We start from the raw sequence: 23,141 nt of genomic DNA, 5'->3' as shown, positions 1-23,141 counted from the left end.
GTTGTAGATAGTCTTAATGGCCCTCGTGTTGTAGATAGTCTTAATGACCCTCGTGTTGTAGATAGTCTTAATGACCCTCGTGTTGTAGATAGTCTTAATGACCCTCGTGTTGTAGATAGTCTTAATGACCCTCGTGTTGTAGATAGTCTTAATGACCCTCGTGTTGTAGATAGTCTTAATGGCCCTCATATTGTAGATAGTCTTAATGACCCTCGTGTTGTAGATAGTCTTAATGGCCCTCGTGTTGTAGATAGTTTTAATGACCCTCGTGTTGTAGATAGTCTTAATGGCCCTCGTATTGTAGATAGTCTTAATGACCCTCGTGTTGTAGATAGTCTTAATGACCCTCGTGTTGTAGATAGTCTTAATGGCCCTCGTATTGTAGATAGTCTTAATGACCCTCGTGTTGTAGATAGTCTTAATGGCCCTCATATTGTAGATAGTCTTAATGACCCTCGTGTTGTAGATAGTCTTAATGGCCCTCGTGTTGTAGATAGTCTTAATGGCCCTCGTATTGTAGATAGTCTTAATGACCCTCGTGTTGTAGATAGTCTTAATGGCCCTCGTGTTGTAGATAGTCTTAATGACCCTCGTGTTGTAGATAGTCTTAATGGCCCTCGTGTTGTAGATAGTCTTAATGGCCCTCATGTTGTAGATAGTCTTAATGACCCTCGTGTTGTAGATAGTCTTAATGACCCTCGTGTTGTAGATAGTCTTAATGACCCTCGTGTTGTAGATAGTCTTAATGACCCTCGTGTTGTAGATAGTCTTAATGACCCTCGTGTTGTAGAGTCTTAATGGCCCTCGTGTTGTAGATAGTCTTAATGACCCTCGTGTTGTAGATAGTCTTAATGACCCTCGTGTTGTAGATAGTCTTAATGGCCCTCGTATTGTAGATAGTCTTAATGACCCTCGTGTTGTAGATAGTCTTAATGGCCCTCATATTGTAGATAGTCTTAATGACCCTCGTGTTGTAGATAGTCTTAATGACCCTCGTGTTGTAGATAGTCTTAATGGCCCTCGTATTGTAGATAGTCTTAATGACCCTCGTGTTGTAGATAGTCTTAATGGCCCTCGTGTTGTAGATAGTCTTAATGACCCTCGTGTTGTAGATAGTCTTAATGGCCCTCGTGTTGTAGATAGTCTTAATGGCCCTCATGTTGTAGATAGTCTTAATGACCCTCGTGTTGTAGATAGTCTTAATGACCCTCGTGTTGTAGATAGTCTTAATGACCCTCGTGTTGTAGATAGTCTTAATGACCCTCGTGTTGTAGATAGTCTTAATGACCCTCGTGTTGTAGATAGTCTTAATGACCCTCGTGTTGTAGATAGTCTTAATGGCCCTCGTGTTGTAGATAGTCTTAATGACCCTCGTGTTTTAGATAGTCTTAATGGCCCTCGTGTTGTAGATAGTATTAATGGCCCTCGTGTTGTAGATAGTATTAATGGCCCTCGTGTTGTAGATAGTCTTTTTAGTATGATAATAAGATGTTAATAACATATCGCCTTTATATTATAATAATAAGGTAAAAGGACCCCAATGGAAATAAGTCACTCGGACTTTTTTGTATGTAACTGTATTTGTATATACCTAGATAAACTTACACTACAAGAGGATTCACTACGCTACAAGAGGGTTCACTACGCTACAAGAGGGTTCACTACGCTACAAGAGGGTTCAGTACGCTACAAGAGGGTTCAGTACGCTACAAGAGGGTTCAGTATTCTACAAGAGGGTTCAGTATTCTATAAGAGGGTTCGGTAGGCTACAAGAGGGTTCAGAACACTACAAGAAGGTTCAGTACACTACAAGAAGGTTCGGTACGCTACAAGAGGGTTCAGTATGCTACAAGAGGGTTCAGTACGCTACAAGAGGGTTCAGTACACTACAAGAAGGTTCAGTATGCTACAAGAGGGTTTAGTACACAACAAGAAGGTTCAGCACGCTACAAGAGGGTTCAGTACGCTACAAGAGGGTTCAGTACACTACAAGAAGGTTCAGTACGCTATAAGAGGGTTTAGTGCACAACAAGAAGGTTCAGCACGCTACAAGAGGGTTTAGTACACAACAAGAAGGTTCAGCACGCTACAAGAGGGTTCAGTACGCTACAAGAGGGTTCAGTACACTACAAGAAGGTTCAGTACGCTACAAGAGGGTTCAGTACACTACAAGAAGGTTCAGTACGCTATAAGAGAGTTTAGTACACAACAAGAAGGTTCAGCACGCTACAAGATGGTTCAGTACGCTACAAGAGGGTTCAGTACTCTACAAGAGGGTTCAGTATTCTATAAGAGGGTTCGGTAGGCTACAAGAGGGTTCAGTACACTACAAGAAGGTTCAGTACACTACAAGAAGGTTCGGTACGCTACAAGAGGGTTTAGTACACAACAAGAAGGTTCAGCACGCTACAAGAGGGTTCAGTACGCTACAAGAGGGTTCAGTACGCTACAAGAGGGTTCAGTACTCTACAAGAGGGTTCAGTACACTACAAGAAGGTTCAGTACTCTACACGAGGGTTCAGTATTCTATAAGAGGGTTCGGTAGGCTACAAGAGGGTTCAGTACACTACAAGAAGGTTCAGTACACTACAAGAAGGTTCGGTACGCTACAAGAAGGTTCAGCACGCTACAAGAGGGTTCAGTATGCTACAAGAGGGTTCAGTACACAACAAGAAGGTTCAGCACGCTACAAGAAGGTTCAGTACGCTACAAGAAGGTTCAGCACGCTACAAGAGGGTTCAGTACGCTACAAGAGGGTTCAGTACGCTACAAGAGGGTTCAGTACTCTACAAGAGGGTTCAGTATTCTATAAGAAGGTTCGGTAGGCTACAAGAGGGTTCAGTACACTACAAGAAGGTTCAGTACGCTACAAGAGGGTTCAGTACCCTACAAGAGGGTTCAGTACACTACAAGAGGGTTCAGTACACTACAAGAAGGTTCAGTACGCTACAAGAGGGTTTAGTACACTACAAGAGGGTTCAGTACACTACAAGAGGGTTCAGTACTCTACAAGAGGGTTCAGTACTCTACAAGAGGGTTCAGTATTCTACAAGAGGGTTCAGTACAATACAAGAAGGTTCAGTACACTACAAGAGGGTTCAGTACTCTACAAGAGGGTTCAGTACACTACAAGAAGGTTCAGTACGCTACAAGAGGGTTCAGTACTCTACAAGAGGGTTCAGTATTCTACAAGAGGGTTCAGTACGCTACAAGAGGGTTCAGTACACTACAAGAAGGTTCAGTACGCTACAAGAGGGTTCAGTACGCTACAAGAGGGTTCAGTATTCTACAAGAGGGTTCAGTACGCTACAAGAGGGTTCAGTATTCTACAAGAGGGTTCAGTACGCTACAAGAGGGTTCAGTATTCTACAAGAGGGTTCAGTACACTACAAGAGGGTTCAGTACGCTACAAGAGGGTTCAGTACACTACAAGAAGGTTCAGTACGCTACAAGAGGGTTCAGTACACTAGAGGAAGGTTGAGTACGTTACAAGAGAGTTTAGTACGCAACAAGAGCATTCAATACACTACAAGAGGGTTCAATACTCTACAAAAGGGTTCAAAAAGCTACAAAAGGGTTCAGTACGGTACGAGGTGTCATAGTCTCTATATATAACAACACAACGCACCAGGATCACTTAGTAAATATTAAGTTAATTTACATATATTTACACTCGCCTATATGTAAGTAATTACCATTAATATTTGTGATGATACATAAGATATATATATATGTAAATTACCTTCCAGGATAACCCAAAAAAGGCCTCAAAATGCAATTTTGTGCCCTGGAGTATACCTGGTCCAGGTCCCGGGCCAGGTTATGGGCCAGGCCATGGACCAGGCCATGAGCCAGGTTATGGGCCAGGCCATGGACCAGGCCATGGGCAAGGTTATGGGCCAGGCCATGGACCACGCCATGGGCAAGGTTATGGGCCAGGCCATGGACCAGGCCATGGGCAAGGTTATGGGCCAGGCCATGGGCAAGGTTATGGGCCAGGCCATGGGCAAGGTTATGGGTCAGGCCATGGACGAGGCCATGGGCAAGGTTATGGGCCAGGCCATGGACGAGGCCATGGGCAAGGTTATGGGCCAGGCCATGGACCAGGCCATGGGCAAGGTTATGGGCCAGGCCATGGGCAAGGTTATGGGCCAGGCCATGGGCAAGGTTATGGGTCAGGCCATGGACGAGGCCATGGGCAAGGTTATGGGTCAGGCCATGGACGAGGCCATGGGCAAGGTTATGGGCCAGGCCATGGACCAGGCCATGGGCAAGGTTATGGGCCAGGCCATGGACCAGGCCATGGGCAAGGTTATGGGCCAGGCCATGGGCAAGGTTATGGGCCAGGCCATGGACCAGGCCATGGGCAAGGTTATGGACCAGGCCATGGGCAAGGTTATGGGCCAGGCAATGGGCAAGATTATGGGCCAGGCCATGGACCAGGCCATGGGCAAGGTTATGGGCCAGGCCATGGGCAAGGTTATGGGCCAGGCCATGGGCAAGATTATGGGCCAGGCCATGGGCAAGGTTATGGCCAGGCCATGGACCAGGCAATGGGCAAAGTTATGGGCCAGGCCATGGGCAAGGTTATGGGCGAGGCCATGGGCCAGACCATGGGCAAGATTATGGGCCAGGCCATGGGCAAGGTTATGGGCCAGGCCATGGGCAAGGTTATGGTCCAGGCCATGGGCAAGGTTATGGACCAGGCCATGGGCAAGATTATGGGCCAGGCCATGGGTAAGGTTATGGGCCAGGCCATGGACCAGGCAATGGGCAAGGTTATGGGCCAGGCCATGGGCAAGGTTATGGGCGAGGCCATGGGCCAGACCATGGGCAAGATTATGGGCCAGGCCATGGGCAAGGTTATGGGCCAGGCCATGGGCAAGGTTATGGGCCAGGCCATGGGCAAGCTTATGGGCCAGGCCATGGACCAGGCAATGGGCAAGGTTATGGGCCAGGCCATGGGCAAGGTTATGGCCAGGCCATGGACCAGGCAATGGGCAAGGTTATGGGCCAGGCCATGGGCCAGACCATGGGCAAGGTTATGGCCAGGCCATGGACCAGGCAATGGGCAAGGTTATGGGCCAGGCCATGGGCAAGGTTATGGGCCAGGCCATGGACCAGGCCATGGGCAAGGTTATGGCCAGGCCATGGACCAGGCAATGGGCAAGGTTATGGGCCAGGCCATGGGCAAGGTTATGGGCCAGGCCATGGGCAAGGTTATGGGCCAGGCCATGGGCAAGGTTATGGGCCAGGCCATGGGCAAGGTTATGGGCCAGGCAGTGACCCAGACCATGAACCAGACCATGAACCAGGTCATGAACCAGGCAATGGACCAGGCCATGTACCAGGCCATGGACCAGGCCATGAGCAAGGTTATGGACTAGGCCATGAACCAGACCATGGACCAGGTCATGAACCAGGCCATGGACCAGACTATGAACCAGACCATGAACCAGGCCATGGACCAGACCATGAACCAGGCCATGGACCAGACCATGAACCAGACCATGAATCAGGTCATGAACCAGACCATGAACCAGACCATGAACCAGACCATGAATCAGGTCATGAACCAGACCATGAATCAGGTCATGAACCAGACCATGAACCAGACCATGAACCAGACCATGAACCAGACCATGAACCAGACCATGAACCAGACCATGAACCAAGTCTTGGGACATTCTCGTCTGTTGCAAATTTTTGGTAAAATCTTCCAGCCACAATAATAAAAAAATTTCAATTTTTGCCAATCTCTTTTCAGAACACTACATCGTTCCAAGAACTTGAGTCCAACTGACCCACCATGGGTAAAGTAAAGCGGCTGAGGCAGAAATACCACACCAGTATAGCCAAAGAAGAGCGAAATGAGGTCGATAATGGAGGTTTTACAGCTCCTGGTCCTCTCCAGTTGGTACCCACAGTGAAGGACACCATACCTGGAGCTACCTCATCCAGGTACACTGTCTTATCTTAAGGGTGGCCTGTGGCCTGGTGGTTAAAGTTTTCGCCTCACACGGTGAGGATCCGGGTTTGATTCCCTGTGAGGGTAGATACATTGGGTGTGTTTCCTTATACCTGCTGTCACTGTTCACCATCAGTAAAATGGGTATCTGGGTGTTAGTGGACTGGTGTGGGTCACATCCTGGGTGTTAGTGGACTGGTGTGGGTCACATCCTGGGTGTTAGTGGACTGGTGTGGGTCACATCCTGGGTGTTAGTGGACTGGTGTGGGTCACATCCTGGGTGTTAGTGGACTGGTGTGGGTCACATCCTGGGTGTTAGTGGACTGGTGTGGGTCACATCCTGGGTGTTAGTGGACTGGTGTGGGTCACATCCTGGGTGTTAGTGGACTGGTGTGGGTCACATCCTGGGTGTTAGTGGACTGGTGTGGGTCACATCCTGGGTGTTAGTGGACTGGTGTGGGTCACATCGTGGGTGTTAGTGGACTGGTGTGGGTCACATCCTGGGTGTTAGCACCTTTCAAGGTAGGTGAAATTGCTGACCTAGAAAATGTACAGAGAACCTTCACGGCGCGCATAACGGAGATAAAACACCTCAATTACTGGGAGCGCTTGAGGTTCCTGAACCTGTATTCCCTGGAATGCAGGCGGGAGAGATACATGATTATATACACCTGGAAAATCCTAGAGGGACTAGTACCGAACTTGCACACGAAAATCACTCACTACGAAAGCAAAAGACTTGGCAGACGATGCACCATCCCCCCAATGAAAAGCAGGGGTGTCACTAGCACGTTAAGAGACCATACAATAAGTGTCAGGGGCCCGAGACTGTTCAACTGCCTCCCAGCATACATAAGGGGGATTACCAACAGACCCCTGGCAGTCTTCAAGCTGGCACTGGACAAGCACCTAAAGTCGGTTCCTGATCAGCCGGGCTGTGGCTCGTACTTTGGTTTGCGTGCAGCCAGCAGTAACAGCCTGGTTGATCAGGCTCTGATCCACCAGGAGGCCTGGTCACAGACCGGGCCACGGGGGCGTTGACCCCCGGAACTCTCTCCAGGTAAACTGGTGTGGGTCACATCCTGGGACAAAACTGACCTAATTTGTGGGAAATGCTCAGCATAACAAGCGACTTTCTATATAGTAGTATGTCACTGATGTCAGCTATGGTCTGTATACCTTGTACATGTACTTGTATACCTTGTACATGTACTGGTAGAACTAAAGATTTTATTATTATTAATAGAGTCTCCCCTACTTACGAACGGGTTCGGTTCCAATCAGTCGTTTATAAGAAAAAGCAGTCTAGGGATGTCTAGGTGGTAGCAGTCTTCCTCTTCATAGACGAGATGGTAGCAGTGAATTACATCACGGACAGCTGCTGAAACTTTGGTTTCACCTTGTTCGTGTTATCAAAAGTTCACAAGACGAATGTTCATATGTAGAGGAGTCTCTCTCTCTCTGTATTCATAAAGCAATGCTAGGCTGGCTTCCATCCGGAATGCTTTGCATAATGAGGGGGCTTTCTATGAGGCAGTTACTGGTGGTCCTTGACTTGTGATGAGGCTACATTCCAATGAATCCGCTGTAACTTGAAGATATTGTAAGCTAAATATGAATATATTCTAAATACAACCTCTCCTCACTTAGCGACGTACTCGTTTACCGACACCTTGGACGTATGACGGACTCTCTGATCAGTATGCATTCCTAAATAATGTATATTAGATGTGATGAATGGTTTGAAAAACCGACAAGTTGAAGATTGAGACACTTATGCAGCATATGGGAATCTTTATTCAGGAAACGTTTCGCCACACAGTGGCTTCATCAGTCCAATACAAAGGGACTGATTACCTCATTCTCCTCCTCTCCTTACGCCTTCCTCTTTGTATTGGACTGATGAAGCCACTGTGTGGCGAAACGTTTCCTGAATAAAGATTCCCATATGCTGCATAAGTGTCTCAATCTTCAATGTATATTAGAGCTGATTTCCTCTATTCTCTTTATTAGAATACATAGTACACTATAAACATTTAAAAATATATCAGAAATGTTATAAATGGAGCAAAGGTGACATTAAAACAATGTCAAAGATGGTTGACACGAACTCACGACCATTATACAGTGGACCTCCAGTTTACGATATTATTTCATGCCAGAAGTATGTTCAGGTGACAGTACTGACCGAATTTGTTCCCATAAGGAACATTGTGAATTAGATTAGTCCATTTCAGACTTCCAAACATACATGTACAAACACACATAAATACACTTACATAATTGGTCGCATTGGGAGCTGATTGTAAACCGGGAGTCCACTGTACTAGTATACTCATTGCTTAGGAATGCAACTCTGTTGTTAAGTGAGGGGAGGCTGTACCTCGAGAATTATATAATCCCAAATTATTATTATTATTATGAAGTGTGTATATACATTATGGAAATAAGTAAAGATTTTTCTTTTTTATTTCCAGTGGCAGCAACATGTTTGCAGGTTTGCAGATCAAATTAGGAGAAGTTGAGAACACACCCACCTCTAGCAGTATAGATGTATCCGACGTTACGAGTACTGCTTCTTTTCGTAAGCAGAATAAATGTGGCACCAAGAAAGAGCGGAGACGGCAGAAGCATGAGGAATTTATGCAGCGTTAGTATTGTTCAAGCTGATTCATGAGCAAGAATTTTTTATTCTATATATATATATATTTTTTTTCCAAGGAACTGGCTGTCTCCCACTGAGGCATTGTAACCTAAAAAAGGAAAAAGTTTCTCTTTTTAAATTTATTAATGTACACAGGAGAAGGGGTTACTAGCCCCTTCCTCCCAGCATTTTAGTTGCCTCTTACGACACACATGGCTTACGGGGGAAGGACTCAAACCCACTTCCCTATGTAACTGATTCTGTATTATTAACCCGAAATGCACTGTATGCTAGTGGCTTTTATGCCTAATAATGTGTACACTGCATAAAAGAAATTACAGTGGAACCTCAAATATCGAACTTTCTTTGGTCCAGAAGGCTGTTCGAGTGCCTTTATCGAATGAATTTATTCCCATCAGGAATAATGTAAATTAGATTAGTCCATTTCAGACCCTCAAAAATACACTTATAAAAGCGCTTACAAAAATACATTTACATAATTAGTCGTGTTGGGAGCAGTTCGATTTTTGAGGTTCCACTGTATTTGCATTTGTATTTAAAGTTCTGTCATCGAAATAATGGCGGGATTTGGATGTTTTTCTAGTATGTTCTTGATTGGTTCTTATCGTGACTTTTGCCCTAACTTTCACAAGAGCTGTTATCCAACCTCAGCTCATTTCAAAGACCAGCTCTGTCTAAGGCATACTACCACCCCTAGGATGCCACCCATACCAGTCGACTAACAACCAGGTACGTACCTACTTACTGCTAGGTGAACGGGCAGAAGATGTAAGGAAGCCTAGCCAATGTTTCTACCCATACCGGGGATCTAACCCTGGACACTCAGTGAGCTCAGTGCGCTACCAACCGAGCCACAGAACATCCTAAGAATTTCTGAAAGTTCAAACAGCCATTATTCTTACTTAAAAACGATTGTGAACGACCTACTGCCAGGTGCAGGACTACACTGCTTCACATCGCAACACCTCACTCACCTGAGGAAGCTATGACTCTTATGATTTTTAGCTAAGGGTGATGATGGGCTTGTTTAATGGCTAGCACACTCAACTCACACACTGAGATCCAGGGTTCGATGCCCGGTATGGGTGGAAACATTAGGTTGTGTTCCTTTAAGACACTTGCTGTCACTGTTCACCTAGCAGTAAAATAAGTACCTGGGTGTTAGTCATCTTACACCTGCTGTCACTGTTCACCTAATAGTAAAATGGGTATCTGGGTGTTAGTGGACTGGTGTGGGTCACATCCTGGGTGTTAGTGGACTGGTGTGGGTCACATCCTGGGTGTTAGTGGACTGGTATGGGTCACATCCTGGGTGTTAGTGGACTGGTGTGGGTCACATCCTGGGTGTTAGTGGACTGGTGTGGGTCACATCCTGGGTGTTAGTGGACTGGTGTGGGTCACATCCTGGGTGTTAGTGGACTGGTGTGGGTCACATCCTGGGTGTTAGTGGACTGGTGTGGGTCACATCCTGGGTGTTAGTGGACTGGTGTGGGTCACATCCTGGGTGTTAGTGGACTGGTGTGGGTCACATCCTGGGTGTTAGTGGACTGGTGTGGGTCACATCCTGGGTGTTAGTGGACTGGTGTGGGTCACATCCTGGGTGTTAGTGGACTGGTGTGGGTCACATCCTGGGAACAAAATTGACCTGTACACCTTGTACATGTAGAACTAAAGATACAACTTATGATGACATTTTGGCCCAACTTGAGCTATTTACACTTTGTAAATGGCCCAAGCCGGTCCATAACCTTGTCGTAAATTATTCTCTCCTATGTGTAGGTTATTCATGTATTGTTCCAGTTACTGTATTGTGACTTTTCGTTCTAAATGACTTCTAATGAACATATAATTGTGCTGTATTTGTATTACAAGTTGTACCAAACCTGGAACCACCTGAACTGTAACCAGCTGCCACACCCTTCAAGCCCAGTGTGGGTGGGGTTTGTGGCAGCCCAAGGTGCCTAGCTTCTCCCTCCGAGCCCCCGTGGGGGCAGGCGTGCAGAGGTCTGGTGATGCCGGGGGCCAACTCCTTGATTGTATGCCCCAAAAACTCCTTGATTGTATGCCCCAAAGACTCCTTGATTGTATGCCCCAAAAACTCCTTGATTGTATGCCCCAAAGACTCTTTGATTGTATGCCCCAAAGACTTGATTTTATGCCCCAAATCACTGTCTTATTTCCCTCTCTAATTGGATGCCCTTCCCTATTCGGATGCCCAGGGCCACCGCCCCTTCAGACCCCCCCCCGTGCATGCCACTGAGGCCTGGGAGCAGCTGGTCCCATGACAGACATTGGTCTGAGACGCTCCAAGGTTGGGCCACCTCTTGGAAAAGGACCGGGCTGGGCGATTATACCTGGAGTCTACCTGGAGGGTATTTCGGGGATTCATGCCCCTGCAGCCCGGTCCACGACCAGGCCTCCCAGTGGATCAGTCCTGATCAACGAGGCTGTTACTCCTGGCCGCACGCAGTCCAACGTATGAACCACAGCTCGGCTGAGCTACAACAGAACAGCCAGGGAAACTTCTAACAGAAATCAACTGATCTAATGAGAATGAAAATTTGTATTTTTTTAGCAACAAATTTTAATTCTCATTAGATCAGTTGATTTCTGTTAGGTACTGAGAACATTTCTCATTTCCTAATTAGAAGATTTCTGTTAGGTTCTCAGAAGCAGATTTGTTAGGTTCTGAGAGCATTTCTCATTTCCTAAGAAGCAGATTTCTGTTAGGTACTGAGAAAATTTCTCATTTGCTTAGCAGTAAATTTTTGTTAGGTACTGAGGACATTTCTCATTAGTTAACTTGTCATTATTTTCAGAAATTGACTTCATCCAAGGTGCAGCGAGGGCAGAGAGAGAGCGCAAGAAGCGCGAAAAAACTGCTGTGGTAGGGGACATGCATCCCTTACTTAATGCTCTGCCATCACTGAAAGAACTCATGTCGGCTTCCAAAACAAAGACACAGCCTACAAAAGGAGTTAGTGGAAAAAAGAAAATGGAGATGCAAAAGGATTTGTGAGTAAATTTTTAATTTTGGTATTTTTACAGGTGGTCCTTGACTTATGGTGGAGTTGCAGTCTGATGATGCCATTGTTAGTCAAAAAAATCGTAAGTCGAAAAAATCGTAAGTCAAAAAAATTGTAATTCAGAAAAATCGTAAGTTAAAAAGATTGTGCTGAAAATATTGTAAATTGAATATAAATATGATATGCTAATTAAATAAGTAAAAAATAACTGTCACTAAATAAGTAAACAAACCAATAATTATTGTAACTAAATACAATCATGGAAAAGTGGCTAAAGTTCCCGCTTCACACACGGAGGGCCCGGGTTCGATTCCCGGTGGGTGGAAACATTCCGACACGTTTCCTTACACCTGTTGTCCTGTTCACCTAGCAGCAAATAGGTACCTGGGTGTTAGTGGACTGGTGTGGGTCGCATCCTGGGGGACAAGATTAAGGACCCCAATGGAAATAAGTTAGACAGTCCTCGATGACGCACTGACTTTCTTGGGTTATCCTGGGTGGCTAACCCTCCGGGGTTAAAAATCCGAACAAAATCTTATCTTGTCTTATCTTATCCAGAGTAACTGTTGCATCACCATCGTGAAGTTGAAATATTGCAAGTGAAGGAGCACCTGTCTGTGATTTCATTTGTTGGTATTCTCTCTCTTAGAAATGGTTATACAGTGGACCCCCAGTTTACGATATTATTTCATTCCAGAAGTATGTTCAGGTGCCAGTACTGAATGAATTTGTTCCCATAAGGAATATTGTGAATTAGATTAGTCAATTTCAGACCCCCAAACATACACGTACAAACGCACTTACATAAATACACTTACATAATTGGTCGCATTGGGAGCTGATTGTAAAGCGGGGGTCCACTGTACAGCCTCTCCTCACTTAGCGATGTATTCGTTTACCAACGCTTCGGACTTACGATGGCTCTCTGACCAGTATTTATACCTAAATAATGTATATTAAAGCTGATTTCCTCAATTCTGTTTATTACAGTGTACAGTACACTACTGTATAAACATTTAAAAATACAGTGGACCCCCGCTTTATGATCAGCTCCCAATGCGACCAATTATGTAAGTGTATTTATGTAAGTGCGTTTGTACGTGTATGTTTGGGGGTCTGAAATTGACTAATCTAATTCACAATATTCCTTATGGGAACAAATTCGTTCAGTACTGGCACCTGAACATGCTTCTGGAGTGAAATAATATCGTAAACTGGGGGTCCACTGTATTCCAGAAATGTTATAAATGTTATAAATAATGTCATAGTGTGCCCTAAAGCGTTTTATTTTGGTTTATTTTCAGCATGTCTGATATACAGATGTTCATGGCTGTGCATCAAGACCCAATCTTCAAAAGTGACCCATTTGGGGCAGTGCGCAAGGCAGTGGAGAACCGGGTATTGTATGATAAAGAAGACTCCTGATGATATTTTTGAGAAAATACACTACTTCTAATTGCTGGAATAAATTGAACCTTTTCTGGAATTGAATCTTTGCTAGAATAAATTGAATCTCTACTGGAATTAAACCTTTGTTGGAATAAATTGAACCTCTACTGGAATTGAACCACTACTGGAATAAATTGAACCTCCATAGCTAGCTGCTTTTGGCACTGAGCTGAGTTCTCAGAAGCATATTATTGACGTTCCGTAAATTTTAAGATTTTTCGAGTGAACTGTGTTTGTGTGAACTATCATGTGAATTGTGTTTTCTACGGCGAATTAACAGTGTTCGTGGATATTTTTTTCAACATTGATACTGTACTAATTTTAAATGAGAAATAATTTTGTATCGGTGTTACATAAGATTACATTAAAAATTTATGTCTCTGCATTTTAATGCAGGATTTAAAAGTTTATTTATATAAATCTTGAGGTGCTGTGATCATGGGAAATAAAGTATATGTATTGTTAGTGATTTTGTGTCATTTAAACCTGCGGAAAATAAATTATAAGCTGTGACGACTACAGTAACTGTAGTTAATATAGCATAGTGTGTTGCAGCATGGTACCCATCAAGGGAGGTTCCTTGATGCTGGTGAGGGGCTCTTGATCCAGGGAATTGGATCTGTGATCCAGTTCCCTGAACTGAGCCTGAGTGCTGTATAATCCTTATGGGTTTAGAGCTCCCCCATGATGATAATACAGCATCATAGATTCGCAAGAACGCTGAACCTCAATTGTATTTTAGCTCATATGGGTTTAGAGCTTTAGTGTGATTTCCAAGGGGGGAGCGCTAAACCTGCACGGGTTATACACCTCCTTGGGGAATAGGAGGCACAGTTGATCCACGAAAAGGGATGGTAGCTCCAGTTACTTGTATCAAGAGACCTCCAATGACATCAAGGCACCATTCTTCTTGAAATAATAATAACATTATCTTTATTTACTACAAGTACATGTACAGGGAAACCGGTTATTTTCATATAGTCGGACTTGAGTCCTGGAAATGGGAAGTACAATGTTGCCTGCACTTTAAAGACTGTATAGTCCTTGTGGCTTAGTGCTTCTTTTTGATTATAATAATAATGCACTTTAAAGAAGGGGTTCAGGATATTGGCAGTTTGGAGGGATATATTGTGTCTCTATATACGTATATGCTTCTAAACTGTTGTATTCTGAGCACCTCTGCAAAAACAGTGATAATGTGCGAGTGTGGTGAAAGTGTTGAATGATGATGAAAGTATTTTCTTTTTGGGGATTTTCTTTCTTTTTTGGGTCACCCTGCCTCGGTGGGTCACCCTGCCTCAATGGGTCACTCTGCCTCAGTGGGTCACCCTGCCTCAGTGGGTCACCCTGCCTCGGTGGGTCACCCTGCCTCAGTGGGAAACGGCCGATTTGTTGAAAAAAAAAAAAAAATATGTACAAGGTCTTCAGGCCTATCTAACATCAATAACATACTGCTATATAGAAAGCCGCTTATGCTGAGCATTTCCCGCAGTTTTGTCCCAGAATGCGACCCACACCAGACAACTAACATCCAGGTACCCATTTTAAACTGATGAGTGAATAGGGACAGGGACAGCAGGTGTCTTATGGAAACACATGCCTAATGTTTTCCAGCCGTACCGGAGGAGATTCGAACTCTGGACCTCAGTGTGTGAGCTGAGTGCGCTAGCGATCGAGCTACGGGACACACAAAGGAATAATAATAAAAATAATGATAAAAATAAAACAAAATAATGATGAAAGTAAAAGTAATAATTAAAATAATGATTAATAGAGTAATGATAATGTAACTGGCATTATAATACATTTGTCAATAAACCACAACATCACTATCACTATTATTGGAAAGCATTAAACATGTAGGGGCTGCACATTATTATAATCACAACTAAGCACTAAACCCACCAGGGTCATACAGCGCTGCGATAGACAGGACGGTCTAAGAGAATATGGAAAGTTGAAATTGGAACCTGATAATTCTCAGAGTGGTACTGGGCAGCACCCCACAAGATACCCATGATGTGTGTATGCCCGATGCGAAGACAGGAGAGCGCCAAACCCATAAGGGTCATACAGCTACAATAATAATAATCTGGTAGTGTAGTATGGTTGTCAATAACCCAGCTGTATAGCCCTTGTGGCTTAGCGCTTCTTTTTGATTATAATAATAATGTCAATAACCCACAACATCCTTGTTGCGGATTATTGTTATTACTGGGGAACACCCGAACACACTGTTCCTAGCTCCGACTAACCCATACGAAGTCTCCCTTATTATCAACGCACTAAAAAACAAGACAGGAGATTTAAATACCTTACCACCCTTTATATACAAAAAAGTGTCACAAGTACTATCACCAATCATTGCAACACTCTTTAACAAATCCATTGAATCCTCCACCTTCCCTACAGTTCTCAAAATAGCAAGGGTCACCCCGATCCATAAAGGAGGTGACCAAACAGAGTTGAATAACTATAGGCCAATATCCAATTTACACCCTCTCTCAAAAATCTTCGAAAAATTAATTCATAAACGAATCTACTCCTACCTTATCTCCCAAAACATACTCAACCCCTGCCAATTTGGATTTAGGCCTAATAAAAATACTAATGATGCTATTATACACATGCTAGAACATATATACACTGCAATAGAGAAAAAAGAAGTCCCACTGGGGATCTTCATTGATTTACATAAAGCTTTTGATACAGTTGACCATGACTTGCTCCACATAAAATTGTCACACCAGAGGGCACTCCCTCAACTACCTCAAGTCATACCTCAGCAACAGAAGCCAATATGTGTACGAAAATGGGGTAAACTCTTCCGCACAACCAATTACAGTTGGTGTCCCACAGGGAAGTGTCCCTGGCCCTCTTCTCTTTCTCCTATACATAAATGACCTACCAAATGCTTCGCAATTACTCAAACCCACACTATTTGCAGATGACACCACATACGTCTTCTTTCACCCGAGCCCAGTCACGCTAGCCAATACTGTAAATACCGAATTACAGAAAATATCTACCTGGATGAGGACTAACAAACTTACACTAAACATTGACAAAACCTACTTCATTCAGTTTGGTCACAGAGCTACAGATGTACCTCTTAACATAATGATAAACGGATCACCTATCACAAAGCTAACAGAGGGAAAATTCTTAGGAATCCACCTTGATAATAGACTCAAATTTCATACACATATACAAAAAATTTCTAAGAAAATTTCCAAGACCGTAGGTATATTATCGAAGATACGGTACTATGTTCCACAGTCAGCCCTCCTGGCCCTATATCACTCTCTTATTTACCCCTATCTCACCTATGGAATTTGTGCATGGGGCTCAACAACAATTAACCATCTCAGACCACTAATTACTCAATAAAAGGCTGCAGTCAGAATGATAACAAATTCCCACTACAGGCAGCACACTCCACCAATATTCAAAACACTAAACCTACTCACCATACAAAACATCTGTTACAAAAAACATGATTCTAAAAACTTAGAGATCTCCAGTGAATACTAGAAAGGACTGCCCTTCTAGCATCCAGCCTGTTACTGGGTTTTCGTAACAATTAGTCAGTATCCTTGTCCAATTATCCATTAGAATTCAGTATGATTCAATAGTGCTTCAGGATTACAACTGGTAGGCTACTAACTAGAGAAATTAAAATTTAATAAATTTATTAAGTTGTCTAGGCATATATCAAATTAAATTAATCACAGTAATCAAATAAATATTAATCACTTCTCTCGTGTACAGTATTATTGTGCTGAAAGCACATATCACATTTATATGTCTTAAGTACTGTCTGGTACATTAACATTTAATAAGATATTACAAATATGTACAAGTAAGTTTGTGTGTATGTGTGTAAGTGCTCTAAGTAGTTCGCTATGTCTCACGACTCGACTAGACTTAGACAAATGACTGACAAAGTCCTCAAATAAACTAACTTCTTGACCAACTGGCAATCAGAACAGTCTGCTTGAACAATAAAAAGAATGCTAAGCCAAATAGCAATATAACAAGCAACAGCGACACAATCAGGATCAAGGAGATAATATAACGACACTAAGTAGGGACCATCAGCAGATCCTCCACAAAAGTCACAAAACTCCCATACTACTGAATCTAAGTTCAGCATAAGACAATCCCCGACTGTGATAGTACACAGATACCAGTACAAGTTAGGTCAGAAGCTACAGCTCAGGACCTGAGTTGCTTAGAGTGTCTATGCGACACACAACCTCAGTACAACGTCGAAAATCACTAAATCTATACAATGTTCTGTGAACAGAGTCTCCAGAACTAACAACAATAATAAGACAAGAGACGATCTTCCAACAAGGGCCAATAAGGGAGATTTAGGCACTTCTTGTCTGGAATGCATCCAAACACCAAGCGAGTCTAGACCAGACTGAATACTTCAGGCGAGGTGAGAACACCCCCCCTCTATCACATGATAGCTCCATGGACAACTGCTGCTCAGTAACAACGAGAAGCCGGCAGAGTAACGAGCAAAGAGCGATAATTACAGTAGTTAGACAATCAAGACTTGAACTTTGAGCACATAATATATGTGTTACATCCTACCTAACAACATAACTAAGTCAAATAATAATATAAAGCAATATATTTACGATTTAGCTATTATCGCAAATATAAGCAATATAAATTATATGAAAAGGTAATTTTTATTTTTTTTATTATCACACCGGCCGATTCCCACCAAGGCAGGGTGGCCCGAAAAAGAAAAACTTTCACCATCATTCACTCCATCACTGTCTTGCCAGAAGGGTGCTTTACACTACAGTTTTTAAACTGCAACATTAACACCCCTCCTTCAGAGTGCAGGCACTGTACTTCCCATCTCCAGGACTCAAGTCCGGCCTGCCGGTTTCCCTGAATCCCTTCATAAATGTTACTTTGCTCACACTCCAACAGCACGTCAAGTATTAAAAACCATTTGTCTCCATTCACTCCTATCAAACACGCTCACGCATGCCTGCTGGAAGTCCAAGCCCCTCGCACACAAAACCTCCTTTACCCCCTCCCTCCAACCCTTCCTAGGCCGACCCCTACCCCGCCTTCCTTCCACTACAGACTGATACACTCTTGAAGTCATTCTCTTTCGCTCCATTCTCTCTACATGTCCGAACCACCTCAACAACCCCACCTCAACATTATATATATAATCATATACATTGTAACCCATTCAAGGGTTGCAACAACATCCATACTTATTACTGCACCTATTACATACATAGAACACTTAACTCTGATATTAACTCTCCCCTCAAACGTCTCCTTGCCAACCTCAACAGAACACATGACCATAACACAAGGCACAGATCACTCTTTGATGTTCCTCGTGTCCATCTCACGCTATGCAAGAACTCAATGCACATAAAAGGCCCTAAAATCTGGAATTCATTACCTGTGAATATAAAAGAAACACTACCTGTTTATAAATTCAAGTCTCTTCTCAAAGATCACTTACTCACCCAAAACCAAATAAATACTGATAACTGAACCTTATAAATTGTATATCTTAAATGTTTCTCACAATTATATCACATAAATGTTAAACCTAAGACCCAATCTAACTTTATTTTTTAAATACACTACCTAACAGAATACTCCATACGACTGAATGTACAGCAATGCATGCAACCATATGACCTGTCTTTGTAATACTCATTTGTGCTTTACTGTTCTGTTTACAATAATGTTTTATCACTGATTACATCATTGCTTAGTTTATCTTAAGTTAATTTTAAGCCAGCCCGTAATGCTATGCATACAAGTGGCTTTGGCATGCTGCTCTTACCTGTATTTTTTTGTACCTCTGTATGTATGTTCAAATTATTAAATAAATAAATAAATAAATAAAATAAATTAAACCTGTAGGGACTACACAGTGCCTGGGTAATGGAAGGCAATCAGGTCTGACCCCAGGGGCTCCTGATCTAAGGATCAGGAGCAACTGGGGAGCATCAAGGAATCTTACAGAGTCCCAAGACTTGGCCACAGGTAACTGACAAGCACACAAAATACAATATACCTCTGATATACATTGTTAACCCCTTAACTGTTCAAATGTAGATCTACGTTCTTACCACTAGCACTCCAAACGCAGATCTACGTTTTATTTTTCCTGTCTCCAAATTTGGCACGATTGGCCTGAGTTGCCTGGTCAGCATAGAATGGGTCTTAACCTTTGGTGTGCAGTGTATTAAAAAATCTGGGACCACTTAGTACCTTATGGGAGCACCAAGTTCAATTGAGCGCCAGCTAGAGCAAACAGCATGGTGAACACCAAGGATTCACTGATGTCATGTCGTATTAACACTCCCATTTAGTGAGGCTCAAGTTAGAGTATGTAGGAAAGAGGGAAATTTTTTCCCAGTAAAAGTAGGCCTTACACAAGGATGTGTGATGTCACCGTGGTTGTTTAATATATTTATAGATTGGGTTGTAAGAGAAGTAAATGCGAGGGTCTTGGCAAGAGGCATGGAGTTAAAAGATAAAGAATCACACACAAAGTGGGAGTTGTCACAGCTGCTCTTTGCTGATGACACTGTGCTCTTGGGAGATTCTGAAGAGAAGCTGCAGAGATTGGTGGATGAATTTGGTAGGGTGTGCAAAAGAAGAAAATTAAAGGTGAATACAGGAAAGAGTAAGGTTATGAGGATAACAAAAAGATTAGGTGATGAAAGATTGAATATCAGATTGGAGGGAGAGAGTATGGAGGAGGTGAACGTATTCAGATATTTGGGAGTGGACGTGTCAGCGGATGGGTCTATGAAAGATGAGGTGAATCATAGAATTGATGAGGGGAAAAGAGTGAGTGGTGCACTTAGGAGTCTGTGGAGACAAAGAACTTTGTCCTTGGAGGCAAAGAGGGGAATGTATGAGAGTATAGTTTTACCAACGCTCTTATATGGGTGTGAAGCGTGGGTGATGAATGTTGCAGGGAGGAGAAGGCTGGAGGCAGTGGAGATGTCATGTCTGAGGGCAATGTGTGGTGTGAATATAATGCAGAGAATTCGTAGTTTGGAAGTTAGGAGGAGGTGCGGGATTACCAAAACTGTTGTCCAGAGGGCTGAGGAAGGGTTGTTGAGGTGGTTCGGACATGTAGAGAGAATGGAGCGAAACAGAATGACTTCAAGAGCGTATCAGTCTGTAGTGGAAGGAAGGCGGGGTAGGGGTCGGCCTAGGAAGGGTTGGAGGGAGGGGGTAAAGGAGGTTTTGTGTGCGAGGGGCTTGGACTTCCAGTAGGCATGCGTGAGCGTGTTTGATAGGAGTGAATGGAGACAAATGGTTTTTAATACTTGACGTGCTGTTGGAGTGTGAGCAAAGTAACATTTATTAAGGGATTCAGGGAAACCGGCAGGCCGGACTTGAGTCCTGGAGATGGGAAGTACAGTGCCTGCACTCTGAAGGAGGGGTGTTAATGTTGCAGTTTAAAAACTGTAGTGTAAAGCACCCTTCTGGCAAGACAGTGATGGAGTGAATGATGGTGAAAGTTTTTCTTTTTCGGGCCACCCTGCCTTGGTGGGAATCGGCCAGTGTGATAATAAAAATAAATTTAAGAGGAAAGTGTCATCCTGCCAGAATGTCCTATAACCTATGCCCTAAGTAAAAAGAAACAAGTCTGGAACTGTAATTTCGGTAGGCTGGCTAGCCAGCTGGTTAGCCAGCGGCTGGCTGGCTGGTGGCTGGCTGGCAGCTGGCCAGCTGGCCAACTGGCTGGACAGCTGGCCAGCTGGCTGGATGGCTGGCCAGACGGCTGGCTGATTGACTGTCTCTATCTCCGTCTGTCTGTCTCTATCTCACAGGAACACATACGTAAATACAATTCTACATAGTGTAAATTACCCAAGATAACCCAAAAAATCCAGACAAAGTGCTATACTGTGCTTGTAGATAGTGATTGTGTGTAATACTCTTTGAGACAGACAGACAGCCAGACATGTTTATGTGTAAGAGTGAAAACAAATAAAGCAAAGGCTCATCAAATGTCACCACTGTTATTAGCAGAGAGATAAGATTAGATAAGACGACACTCATCACTGTCAGCAGTGAAGAGATAAGATAAGACAAGTGACACACTCGAACATCAAGCTTCAGGGGAACTTATTATATTATTATTATATACTCCAGTGTATCCAAAACATTGCTGGGACCTATAAATACTATGTACAGGTCGGCCATCACTAATCCGGCAATCAATTATCCGGTTCCGTCAGTAATCCGGCACTAATTTCGGCTAGCATAATTTCAAATCTCGTCATTATACTGACTCAAATTTCATCATTATAGTGACACAGAAATTGTGCAGATGGTAGTAAATCCACAGCAGCAAACCAGTGGAGGAGAAAGCAGTGAAGAAAATGAGGAAAATGTAGCAGAAAGTCTATTGGTAGCTTAAGTGCATTCAACCTACCACTGAAATCCGGCAACTCTCTAATCCAGCGCACAACAGGTCCCAATGATGCCGGATTAGTGATGGCCGACCTGTACATATTTCTAGACAATAATATGTGACTAAGGTAGGTAAAAATCTTCACCTGTCACTGTGTGACTATATCAGTACCTAACATTAGTATCAGAACAAAGATTAACTATGAAATCACAAGAACTATTACAAATTGTCATTATCAGAACATTTTTTTTTTATAACAAGTCGTCTGTCTCCCACCGAGGCAGGGTGACCCGAGAAGAGAGAAAATCCCCAAAAGAAAATACTTTCATCATCACTCAACACTTTCACCACACTCACACATAATCACCGTTTTGCAGAGGTGCTCAGAATACAACAGTTTAGAAGCATATACGTATAAAGATACACAACATATCCCTCCAAACTGCTAATATCCCGAACTCCTCCTTTAGAGTGCAGGCAACATTGTACTTCCCATTTCCAGGACTCAAGTCCGACTATATAAAATAACCGGTTTCCCTGAATCCCTTCACTAAATATTACCCTGCTCACACTCCAACAGATTTTTTATTTTATTTTATTTATTTATGTCTTTGCAAACAGAACATTGAGATTTTGTATTTACAATAGTGGGTTGCAATGGAAAGAGAGCCTCTATTATGCCCAGGCAGGTCCCAAATACCATTCGTCTCCATTCACTCCTATCAAACACGCTCACGCACGCTTGCTGGAAGTCCAAGCCCCTTGCCCATGAAACCTCCCTTACCCCTTCCTTCCAACCTTTTTGAGGACGACCCCTACCCCGCCTTCCTTCCCCTACAGACAAAAAACTGCAAAATTAAAAATTAAAAATTAAAAATTACAAAAAAAAAAAAAAAAAAAAAAAAAAAAAAAAAAAAAAAAAAAAAAAAAGTATATCGGCAACACATCTACAAGTGGCAGTGCTTCGTGTTGTCATCAGATGAGTGACAAGTGCCGACTCTGCAGCCTTAGATCTCTGTAAGTACTGTATCTAGAATTTTTTTTACATTACTTTATGAAAAAAAAATGTCCTCTTTATTTAAAAAAAAATTATTTTTGAATTTTTCAAAATATTTGGAGCGCTGGGCGTGAGAACTTAGATCTACATTTGGACAGTTAATACACACAATAAAACTCACATATACACTATTTTATTGTTAATATAAATCTGTATCTTATAAAATATTTGGTTTGTTGCATAAATTGCCCACCTGTGGTCCTGGAGGCGGGCAGTACAGTGGCTGCAAAAAAATCTATATATTAACAATTTTTGGACAATAAAACGAAAAAATGCAACTTAATACAGTGGACCCCCGGTTAAGGATATTTTTTCATTCCAGAAGTATGTTCAGGTGCCAGTACTGACCGAATTTGTTCCCATAAGGAATATTGTGAAGTAGATTAGTCCATTTCAGACCCCCAAACATACACGTACAAACGCACTTACATAAATACACTTACATAATTGGTCGCATTGGGAGGTGATCGTTAAGCGGGGGTCCACTGTATATGTATTTTACTTTCACTTTTTAGCTTCCAACTAGTACTCGGTCA

At 43.0% G+C, this 23,141-nt stretch overlaps 1 protein-coding gene across 3 annotated transcripts; it reads left to right on the top strand.

Moving 5' to 3' along the window:
- The first annotated feature begins 3,463 nt into the window (after window positions 1-3,463).
- Window positions 3,464-13,573, top strand: LOC128704790 (ribosome biogenesis protein SLX9 homolog). 3 transcript variants are annotated; one of them, XM_070079492.1, is made up of 5 exons: window positions 3,464-3,586; window positions 5,768-5,961; window positions 8,446-8,618; window positions 11,453-11,648; window positions 12,964-13,573. In XM_070079492.1, the coding sequence occupies exons 2-5, from the start codon at window positions 5,810-5,812 to the stop codon at window positions 13,082-13,084; spliced, it is 642 nt and encodes a 213-aa protein (XP_069935593.1). In that variant the 5' UTR covers window positions 3,464-3,586; window positions 5,768-5,809; the 3' UTR covers window positions 13,085-13,573. The 3 variants fall into 3 exon arrangements, with proteins under 3 accessions (XP_069935593.1, XP_069935592.1, XP_053655908.2); XM_070079491.1 differs by having other exon boundaries at window positions 3,503-3,640; XM_053799933.2 differs by having other exon boundaries at window positions 3,582-3,683.
- Window positions 13,574-23,141: the final 9,568 nt, after the last annotated feature.

The sequence above is a fragment of the Cherax quadricarinatus genome, chromosome 99 (assembly GCF_038502225.1).
Source record: "Cherax quadricarinatus isolate ZL_2023a chromosome 99, ASM3850222v1, whole genome shotgun sequence".
NCBI classification, from domain to species: domain Eukaryota; kingdom Metazoa; phylum Arthropoda; class Malacostraca; order Decapoda; family Parastacidae; genus Cherax; species Cherax quadricarinatus.
The sequence above is the reverse complement of the archived record's forward strand: the minus strand, read 5'-3'. Positions and strand labels throughout refer to the sequence as shown.

Excerpts from the sequence above, each read along its gene's own strand:
- LOC128704790 (XM_070079492.1), top strand. The coding sequence starts at position 5,810 with ATGGGTAAAGTAAAGCGGCTGAGGCAGAAATACCACACCAGTATAGCC. Across the intron at positions 8,619-11,452 it reads GCATGAGGAATTTATGCAGC|AAATTGACTTCATCCAAGGT; the intron begins GTTAGTATTGTT and ends CATTATTTTCAG. Across the intron at positions 11,649-12,963 it reads ATGGAGATGCAAAAGGATTT|CATGTCTGATATACAGATGT; the intron begins GTGAGTAAATTT and ends GTTTATTTTCAG.